This window comes from Phoxinus phoxinus (assembly GCF_949152265.1).
Source record: "Phoxinus phoxinus genome assembly, chromosome: 8".
NCBI classification, from domain to species: domain Eukaryota; kingdom Metazoa; phylum Chordata; class Actinopteri; order Cypriniformes; family Leuciscidae; genus Phoxinus; species Phoxinus phoxinus.
Genome location: NC_136883.1, coordinates 7,406,997 through 7,418,043, shown reverse-complemented (window position 1 = coordinate 7,418,043; position 11,047 = coordinate 7,406,997). Strand labels below are relative to the sequence as shown.

The 11,047-nt window shown below is 45.3% G+C and overlaps 1 protein-coding gene across 3 annotated transcripts in view; it reads right to left on the bottom strand.

The window, feature by feature from the left end:
- Positions 1-1,622: 1,622 nt before the first annotated feature.
- cntn5 (contactin 5) overlaps positions 1,623-11,047 on the bottom strand; it is a 314,849-nt gene continuing 305,424 nt past the window's right edge. For all 3 annotated transcript variants that reach the window (XM_079621551.1, XM_079621552.1, XM_079621553.1), the window contains 4 exons: positions 6,159-6,345; positions 5,120-5,232; positions 4,873-5,041; positions 1,623-2,567 (listed from right to left, as the gene is read on the bottom strand). In XM_079621551.1, the coding sequence (XP_079477677.1) occupies positions 2,464-2,567; positions 4,873-5,041; positions 5,120-5,232; positions 6,159-6,345 (573 nt within the window). In that variant the 3' untranslated portion in view covers positions 1,623-2,463. The remainder of the gene's footprint in view (positions 2,568-4,872; positions 5,042-5,119; positions 5,233-6,158; positions 6,346-11,047) is intronic.

The window sequence follows — 11,047 nt, the reverse complement described above, 5'->3', positions numbered from 1 at the left end:
CTCCGAGTTCACTTCACTCGATTTGTTTGTTTGGAAGATCCTGCAACCTCAACCACAGACAACTCGTGTGTAATGCATGGGTTTCTAGCATGATGGCATATTATACTTGTGTAACAGCTAAACTTTGAGTAGTACTGATGTGGTCCTCAATGACTGATGGATAAATGTCACAGTTCAAATCCTGTGATGTTTCAATTTGTACTGTATACTTGTTCCGATGCCATTTGCAGTGCCCTTTGGACTGAGAATAGACATTTTTATTTGGAATCTCACTTCAGGAGGTTAAATAACCCGTCAAGATATTGAAGGGCACTACAGGCCAATTGCCTCTTTTATACCTGGCATTTACATGTATTTTGTATTCAGATTGTCTCTGGATATTCCTTAGATGGGTCACCCCTTGTGAAAAAGGAGTGTGCATAGAGTGTTCACTTGTAGTATAAAACTGTACTTGCAGATAACAATATTATTGAAATAAAAGGACACTTAAAGGGATAGTTCACCCCAAAATGAAAAGTTTTTCCAAACCTGTATGAATGTCTGTCTTCTGCTAAATACAAAATAATATATTTTGAAGAATCTCCGTAACCAAACCGTTGATGGGCCCCGTTGACTTCCATAATATTTTTTAATATATATATATATTTTTCCATCAACTGTTTGGTTTCCCATATTCATCAAGATACTAAGAGTCTGAAAATTCAGTTTGCACTATATACTACTTCCATAATACGTACTTGTAAAAATATTGATACTAAAGTTTACTTTTTGACAAGTATTACCATTGTTACAGGATAGTGAGTTGATCATATTTAAAAGCAAAATGAAAGACATCATTTACATATTACATCAGAGGTTGTGTGAATCTATATTATCTCATTCACATAACTCTAAACACATTAATGAATAATTCAAACTGCTCCTGTCATTTTGGCATCTAGTCTATTGTGTTTCACTGCTATAGAAAAATTCAGTAAAATATGCTAATAGGGTTGAGAAGTGAAGAAAATGGGGAAAAATTTAAGTTTTAAAGTTCCTCCATGAACACAGACTGGGAAAGAGTGAGGGAGTATTTGGGGGTGAGAATCCACTGGGCGCCCAGTGGAATAATTCATGGGATATCGATCATTATCTCGGGTGACCAGATCGAAAGAGCGTGGCGTCTTGTCCCTTCTTAGCATTTAAAGAGCAGAATAAAAATAAAGAGCCAAGAACCCGCAACACAGCGCTTGGCGACTAAAAGAGAAGTTCTAGTGATATTAATGTCACCTTAAATGTTACAATATTCCAAAAATAGATCATGATGGAAAATCTGTAGTACATATTACTGTAGTCAGAATCTATCCCTGTTTCAGTGACGGCATCTACGGTACATTTACATCGTACTTTAATGTGGTCAAGTGCTTATTGTGATCCAATTACTACAGCAGGTGTAAAGAGGCCCTTTGAGTCACTTATCTAAACACTTACCATTGAATCCTGGGAGGACAGAATCATTCTTAAACAAAATAATCCTCTCGAAACTCAATTTCTGTGCCCACCAAACTTTGTTGATACAGCGAATCGATCATAATGAATTCAACCGGCGCTTTCTCCTAGAACACACACACCAGAGGCCTTTTAAAAATATACATCACATTTATTTCAACCGTTACAGGTCAGCCTTTTTCTTTGTCTACAGAAGTGTTTGGGCACTAGAAGTTGAGTCCAAACCCCTTATCTCTGGTTCGTCCGTCAGTCCCCCTGTTGCCCAGCAACCTTGCTAGTTCTCAAAACCCACCGAACGTAACAAAAATGAAAACAGAAGTTCAAAAACTTGGACGCAGCCGACCGAAACACACCACTGTTCCACATTTTCTGTTTCTCTAAAGGTAACACAATGTACAAAAAGCAAGTCTGGAAATAGTAAGATTTTCAGCACTATAAAAATGTTTTTTTTTTCCTTCGTTGTCTCCACACTCTCCACTTGTGAATAAGAAAACAATGCACTTATTTCTACTGAGCTTTACTCTGCATTTGCTTGTCAGGCAGCCAAAGGGTCAAATGGATGCAGTAATGTAACAAGGGAAGCCACAGTGGCACAGAGCAGTGGGCTGTTGAGAACTGTTCTGGGCGGCAGTCCCTAAAAAAAATCCCTTACAGCTTCTTGGAGATTTTAAACGAATGTCTCCGCACTTTGTACAGCACAATACTACAATGATATCCCCAACAAAGATCTGAAAAGGAAACAAATACGCCCAGAAAAAAAAAATGGAGTTGTCTGGAATTGGTGTAATTTCTTGATCCTTGGAAAAGGAGCACTTCCCTTTGGCTGGCCCTTAGGTCCTGATGATGGTACAGGCCAAAGCAGGCAGCTGTGTGGAGGAGGGAGAGCCCATCCCCTTCACACAGGGGTGATTGGGAGTGGTCGTTCGGTGGGAGGCGGGGAAAAGGTTTAAAGGAACAGTACATGACTCAGTAGCCTCACAAGGGAAAAGAAGGCACCATTAATGACAGGAAAAGAGCAGTCCATGCCAAGCCTGGAGCAAGATTACGGCCAGAGAGCTGCCCGCTCTTTGCACGCACTCCTGGAAGTGAAATACAAAAGAGGGAAATTAGATATGAATGTATAAATTATAACTACACTCTACATTTTTTTTGGTTGTTTCAACCCAACTTTGTGTCAAATATGGACAAATAGGGACATTTTTAACCCAACGTTTGGGTTTGACTGAAAATTTGAAGGAAAAAGAACCAGGGGCCGGTTGCACTAGCTGTGTGTGTAAGTTACAACTTAGCCTAGTTTTGACGTAAAAGGGCACCCATACCCCTTTTCCACCAAGGCAGAGCTGGTGCTGGTTCGGAGCCAGAGCCTAGTTTCAAATCGGTTCTTTGTTTTTCGACCACCAAAGCACCAGCTCCGAACCAGTAAAAGTGGTTCTTAAGTAGCACCAAAACATTGCTGGGCTAGAGTAAGAACCGCTTGCGTCAGGGGCTGGGGGCGGGGTTACCGTGACCAACAAGACGAAAAGAAACTTGTGACCGCCATTTTTTAAATAGCTGCTAATCGTGCTAATAGCTGCTCGATTGTAATCTCCGTCTATGCAAGTTACGGCGAGCTGCACGAACGCGTTGGATTCACCGTGATTGGATGCCGATGTAGTTTTGCAAAGCCATAAGCATCAATAGTAACGCAACGAACGCCATTGTTGATGTAAGACTTGTTCGAGATGCATCGGAGCGGCGCGGACCGATCAGAGCTCCGGGAGTATTTGGAGAGCATACGACTCCTTGTGCTTTTGGATCACTTTCGCAGTGCTTTAATGTCACGTGGCGATCGGTCTGCGTGAAGCCGAACCATCTCGAACAAGCCTGGTTGTGTTTTTGTTTGGCGCTGCCGCGCTAGCGTTGCTGGTCAACATGAGATGTATACACAGTGACGTAAGATCTGGCTCTGTTTTGGCTCTCTAGCCTGTGGAAAGGCAAACCGGTTCTTAGAAGAACCGTCAGTAGAACCAACTCCGAACCGGCTCTAGCTCTAGCTCTGAACCAGCACCTGGTTCTTGTTGGTGGAAAAGGGGTACCAGATACAACTTACGCACTACTAAATATTTTTGTGTTGCACCATTAAACCATTAAGCTGAAGCGTGACTCTATGTATAAACTAAATATTTATGGAAGCCTCCGATCAGGAGTAACGGTTGGAATAAAATAGCAGACAGATTGAACTGCATCAATAAGCCCTTCTTTTACCTGACAGACTTCAATTCTTTAGACATATATGATAATGCTGGCATTTACACTCCCTTACATTTTAAGAGAGAGAACATTGTGAATAGATTTGTTAGCGGCTCATCAACACGAACTCGTCCTACAGCGCGCAGCTGTGTGCATCTGTCCCATCGGTCCGTATTAAGCATGTCAAATAAAATCAGTCATAATCAATAAATGTTATTTCTATGTTTTTTTGTATCATTACTTATTTATCCTTATTAATTCCATTTCAAATAGTTTCTGAATGTTATTTACATATAAAAACACTTGGTATTCATGATTAAGGGTTGTATTTAATGGAAACATATTTTTACTGTTAGTTAAGTGAGGCAAAATAAGTCAGAATAAAAGATAATCTGAAAATCCCAGCATTTAAACAACTTCTGCTCACTTATTTGAAGGCTGCTATTGGATCATCGAGGCTAAACGTCATATGATGCGACTACGCATTACTTTACGGAGAGCTACATTCTGTTCTGCCTTACGAACAAATGGTGCAACGGAATAAAGTTAGAGTTAGTTACAAAAAAGCTAGTAGTTACTAAGCCTCAGTGTGGACTTTACGTTCCAATTTAAGAAATAACTTACAAGAGGCTGGTGCAACCCTACCCAGGGAATGCAAATATCATTATATCAATATCATTATAGTACCGATATATACATATGAAAAAAGAAAGCAACAGACTCCGTGACCTTTAATCTGTGTCAGTGTGAAAGGTGCTTAAGACTGAAATGATCTAAAAACAATGTTTGAATAGAGTTTGAGCAGCTTTAAAGAGGTGTGTGTGTGTGTGTGTTTGTTTGTATGTATGTATGTATGTGTGTGTGTGTGTGTGTGTGTGAGTGTGAGTGTGAGCGTGAGTGTGTGTGTGTGAATAAGAAACCAAAAACGAATTTAACAGTATTTGCTCTACTAGTCCATTAGTTCTGATAGTATACCATTGCATGGCAAAATTCTCTTTAATTTTCAGATAGAGGAAAACTTATTTGGCTGTGTAGGTGTGCGTAGGAAAGTTAATTAAAGAGGAATTAAGCGAAAGCAGTTGAGCCTACTGCCATATGTACACATCCTCAAATCTGAAAAACCACACTGGGAATGTGACCCGTGCTATGGCTTACCTGAGGAGGTGAGCACTCTGACCTGAGCGCTGGCGGCTCCTTCACCTCCTTCACTGACTGCGCGCACCTCGATGATGTATGTCCCCCCCTCGGGTAGCGTCAGGACAACGGCTGAATTTGGAGTCCTCATGACTTGGCTGTGACCCCGTCCCTCCTGACGCAATAATACCTGCGTTGAAGAAAAACAACCTTCAAATACGTGCACTTGAGTTTCACTTTAGATTCACATTGTCTGTGCGATACCAACCTTGTACCCAATGACTTCTGACTCATTGTCCTTTGCTTTCACTGGATCCCAGGATAGAGAAACATTGTTCCCCTCTTGAATCCACATCAAGTTGCCTGGGGGTAGACTTGGGGCTGAAAAGAGAGAGTGAGAGAGAGAGAGATAACAAAGGGTAAGATAAAAAGCTCATTTAAAAAATGAAGGTCTGAAATGAGCAATGATCACATATTAATTGGAATATACAAATGATAATCCTCCTCTCAAGGTCCATTTCTATTCATACATCCTTCTAGACAGCACTATGTTGACAAAGTGAGCGAACCCATCGCAATTCGGCATGTTTCAAAACTCAAAAACGAGTAAGCATTTTAGCACTTCTGGTTCCATCATCCTGAAGTCAGATGTTAGATGTTTTAGCTCTAGATATATTCCCATTTTATTTTACAACATAAAATACATCAGTAATACCACCTTGTGATTTTATAAAAGCATTTACTTGTCTTAAAGGCAGTATCAAGTGGCTAAATGGGACTACAGAGGATGTTGGGACGTCAGGACTTCATTCACTAGTCCGCTTTTACAGCCTGTGTATATGCGTTTATAAACATGCTCTTGTAAACTATTCCAACGTTACTAATGTTTTAAATAAAGACTAAAACAGTTGTTGGAAGCTTAACTGTGGTGGCGTTGAAGTCATGCTGTGTTTATGAATACTCGCCAAGACCGCCATTTTGACGTATTTTGTTTATATTTGACTGTTTAAATGCAATAAGCAGGGTAAAAAACCCTCAATATAGTGCTAAGAGGCGGCTTTATGTGCACGCACTTTGGGTGTGAGCACAAAATCTGCAGGAATGAGTAAAATTATGTGAAATGCATACAATCCCACATCGAAATTCACGCCCTGTAAAGGTCCTTGCACACCAGGTCCGAAATGTTCGTATGCTTTTTTTCCATATTCGTCATTAGGTGACTGAATTGTCAGAACACCTCTCAATTTTTTTTTTTATGACGGACGAAAGTTTCGAAGGCAGTGTGTAAACGTGATTATATTACTCACCATTTTTCTTAGTGCTGATCTTGATGGCTGAGCTGGCTGGTCCTTGGCCGACGCTGTTAAATCCCTTCACAGAGACCAGATACTGTGTCTTTCCCTCCAGCCCCGACAGCAGCATGGTCGTCTCATTCCCCGTCGTCCTCTTTTTCTTCCCCGTCTCCTCCTGCTCAATGTCTTTCCAGAAGCTCACCTGTTCCCAAAAAGGCAATTTGCCATTCATTCATTCAAGATTTTTTGAAGTGATAAAGAAAATGAGACTGAGTTGCCTCAATAAATGAGAGTCTCCAATTTTATGTAATATTGTGTCATTTGATTTAAATAACTGTCATACATTTTGCATGAATAGCATAATAGGCAAGCATGTGCTTTCTCCCGGCGATAAAATACGATAATCTTTCTCAACTGTGTAATTTCACTGCATATAATCTTTTCCTTCATTCAGAAGGCACAACTGTTGTCTGTTGAGAAGACAATGATGAAGTATACTGTCTACACATCATCGCCGTCGGGCAGAAACCTTGTATATCCATATTTCGTGATTTTTTTTTCTTCTTCCATAAATCATTACTTTTGGTCACCTTTTACTGTACGTCTGAAAACCGAAAACTTTAACTTTATACCGTGTAGATTGATGAAAACCTAATGCGATGCACTTACTGCCTCAGATGTGGCCATTCTAGTGATGGACAAAACCTTTATGTCCAAAATTTGCTCGCCAAAAACATTGTAATTGTCACATGTCTGTCCTGTCTGGTGATGCACATGGGTGTTTTGTTATTTTGGGGCCATGTGCTCTTGTCATTGTCTGGTCCCTCCCCCTTGTTATCTAATTATTGGTTTATTTGTTCCACCTGCCTTCCCTCGTTACCCTCTTTGTTTGCCTTCCTATTTAGTCTCCCTGTGTTAGCTGTCCTGTGCTCGTTCGTTGTTAATGTTACCTGGGTGTTTAGTTGTGTGTTGTTCTGTGCCTGCCATTATCATGTTCTTGGATTTAGTCATTGGTTCATGGGACCTGGTTTTCCTTTGTTTGTTTGATTTATGTTTTACTTAATTAAACACTACTTCACTTCAGCACTTGAGTCCTCACTCCATCCTCCACAACCCACCCGTGACAGAACGAACGAGCCATTTTGAGGACTCAGCGGAAGGAGAGACTAGAAGCCATGATGTCTGGTTCCAGCAGTAGAGGGGTTCGTATTCCTTCCGCTACTACCCAGGAGGGAAGGAGAGGAGGATCTGGGCCTCCTATGACATTATTTGAGCTCTTCGTCATAGGTGCTCGAAAGACTGCAGAGATGAGGGCTGCCAGAGGTCAAGTTGGAGGAATAGGGTATACTGTTGACAGCTTCCCGGAACCACGTTCTACCAACACCAGGGAGACCTGGCCATCTGGCAGAGAAAATTTTGAGGGGACCCGCCTCGCCAGATTCTCTGGAACACGTGGAGGTCGGAGGAGAGGAGATGGTCGAGAGGAATCTCGACGCCATTCCCCGCTTCAACCTGGATTGATCCCAGAACCAGTGGTCTTAAGTCCGGTGCTCCCTAGCCCGGTGGTCCAGGAGGACTCAACACCGGCTGGTAGAGAGCAGTCTACGCTCTCTGTCCTTACGCCAGTGGTGACCGACGAGATGGCTATACCTCTGCGTGGTCGGAGGCGGAGGAGGAAGAGAGCTGTCCGGTCATCGGGTCCAGTGGATCCTGAGATCATTCCTGAGTCGGAGCCAGTGTCTGCTGTTCCTGAGTCGGAGCCAGTGTCTGCTGTTCCTGAGTCGGAGCCAGTGTCTGCTGTTCCTGAGTCGGAGCCAGTGTCTGCTGTTCCTGAGTCGGAGCCAGTGTCTGCTGTTCCTGAGTCGGAGCCAGTGTCTGCTGTTCCTGAGTCGGAGCCAGTGTCTGCTGTTCCGATTTCGATGGTCCGGAGACGGAGGAGGAGAAGGAGAGGAACCTCTTCATCGGGTCGTCTGGTGGGTTCTAACCCAGAGACCAGCCCGGAGGTAACTGCCATCCCTGCCGTGCCGCCCGAGCTGCTCGCCCTGCCGGCCCCGCCCGAGCTGCTCGCCCTGCCGGCCCCGCCCGAGCTGCTCGCCCTGCCGGCCCCGCCCGAGCTGCTCGCCCTGCCGGCCCCGCCCGAGCTGCTCGCCCTGCCGGCCCCGCCCGAGCTGCTCGCCCTGCCGGCCCCGCCCGAGCTGCTCGCCCTGCCGGCCCCGCCCGAGCTGCTCGCCCTGCCGGCCCCGCCCGGGCTGCTCGCCCTGCCGGGACCGTCCCAGTTGCTCGCCCTGGTTCCTGAGCCGGTGTCTGAGCCGCTGTCTGTTGCTGTTCCTGAGCCGGTGGTGCCTGTTGCAGTTCCTGAGCCGGTGGTGCCTGTTGCAGTTCCTGAGCCGGTGGTGCCTGTTGCAGTTCCTGAGCCAGTGGTGCCTGTTGCAGTTCCTGAGCCGGTGGTGCCTGTTGCAGTTCCTGAGCCGGTGTCTTTTGCTGTTCCTGAGCCGGTTGCTGTTGTTGTTCCTGAGCCGGTGGTGTCTGTTCCAGTTCCTGAGCCGGTGGTGTCTGTTCCAGTTCCTGAGCCGGTGGTGTCTGTTGCTGTTCCTGAGCCGGTGTCTTTTGCTGTTCCTGAGCCGGTTGCTGTTGTTGTTCCTGAGCCGGTGGTGTCTGTTGCTGTTGCAGTTCCTGAGCCGGTGGTGTCTGTGACTGTTCCTGAGCAAGGGTCTATTCCTGTTCCGCTTGGGTCTTCACCGCCATGGCTGCCCGAGTGGTCGTCTTCACCCTGTTCGTCTCCGCCCTGGCCGCCAGATGGACTGTCGTCTTCGCCCTGGCCGCCCGAGGGGTCTTCACCGCCCTGGCCGCCCGAGGGGTCTTCACCGCCCTGGCCGCCCGAGGGGTCTTCACCGCCCTGGCCGCCCGAGGGGTCTTCACCGCCCTGGCCGCCCGAGGGGTCTTCACCGCCCTGGCCGCCCGAGGGGTCTTCACCGCCCTGGCCGCCCGAGGGGTCTTCACCGCCCTGGCCGCCCGGGGGGTCTTCACCGCCCTGGCCGCCCGGGGGGTCTTCACCGCCTTGGCCGCCCGAGGGGTCTTCACCGCCCTGGCCGCCCGATGAACTGTCCGCTTCGCCTTGGCCGCCTGATGAACTGTCCACGTCGCCTGTCCCTTCCGTCCCGCCCTGGTCTGTCCCTCCCGTCCCGCCCTGGTCTGTCCCTCCCGTCCCGCCCTGGTCTGTCCCTCCCGTCCCGCCCTGGTCTGTCCCTCCCGTCCCGCCCTGGTCTTATGGAGCGTCTGGTAGCCGCTCCGTAGGGAGGGGGTAATGTCACATGTCTGTCCTGTCTGGTGATGCACATGGGTGTTTTGTTATTTTGGGGCCATGTGCTCTTGTCATTGTCTGGTCCCTCCCCCTTGTTATCTAATTATTGGTTTATTTGTTCCACCTGCCTTCCCTCGTTACCCTCTTTGTTTGCCTTCCTATTTAGTCTCCCTGTGTTAGCTGTCCTGTGCTCGTTCGTTGTTAATGTTACCTGGGTGTTTAGTTGTGTGTTGTTCTGTGCCTGCCATTATCATGTTCTTGGATTTAGTCATTGGTTCATGGGACCTGGTTTTCCTTTGTTTGTTTGATTTATGTTTTACTTAATTAAACACTACTTCACTTCAGCACTTGAGTCCTCACTCCATCCTCCACAACCCACCCGTGACAGTAATCAAGTGTCCGACCAACAAGTGTCCGACCAATGAAAATATATAAAGTCACAATATTAAAGGGGTCATGACATGTTTTTTTTTATTTTATTATTATGTTCCCTTAGGTGCAATTATAGTATTACTATAGTTTTTTTTACAAAAAACTTTTAAAATATAGTGATTTATGACCTTTTCCCATCCTGTTTCTCATCCTCTGATTCAAACAGTCTGTTTTGGGGGTGTTTCCCCTTTAAGAGTTCAGTGTTAACGCCCATTGTTATGATTGGCTAACGTCAGTGCCTATGCATCCATTATTAACGCCCCCAGCCAGAACATTTGCGGATTCGAAGCAACTGTTTAATAGCGGGTGATGCATGCGAAGCGATGGCTCTTGCAATGATAAAACCTTATATGTTTGAGCCGGAATCAGAGGAAAATGAACCATCACCACAACAACGAAGACTGGATCAGCCTGTGTCCACATGGAAAGTGAAACTATTTTGAATTAATAAAAAAATTGTAACCCGAGACACTTGAAAACGGATTATTGTTGCATAATTATCCTATAGCTTAATTTGCTAACAGTTTAACATTATTTAACTAATTTCAATGAAATGATAGGGTGTACCACGGACAAAAATGCATGCACAGGCCATCTTTGAAGATGCAGCATTGATAAAGGCAACATTTTAAATTTTCTATCACATGTAGGCCTACTAGAAAGGCGACATATTTTCAAGATTCTCTTATACAAATGTGTTTATAGCCATGATAAAAAGTAAGTTTGCGTCGTCGTTGTTGAGCCCAGAATAGTCGGCACGGACTTATCTTTGAGCAACAGTTATCTGGCAAAGCCAAGCAACATATTGGGATTTTTTCTCAAAACAGTCATCCTTAAATGTAGCAGCTAACGTTATAGAACAAACATTTTTCCCTGAGTGACGTCTGGATCTTTCGGCAGCGTATTCAAAGATGTTGTTTGTCCACAGCCAGGTACAGCACATCTGCGTGGCATCGTGATTTTCCTGTACACAGACCCACACTCGCTGTCCGTCGACTGAACACTTGTGAGGCGCGCGACAACGATACGAAATGAGCGTAGTTGTCTTGCGCTTCAAGCGTAGTTGTCTTGTGCTGGAGGCGGTATATGCAAACGCTGGTACGTCACTTCGCACCGTGACGTCACTTCTTACCATGGATCCAGAACGAGCTGTATTTAGAGCTTGATTAAA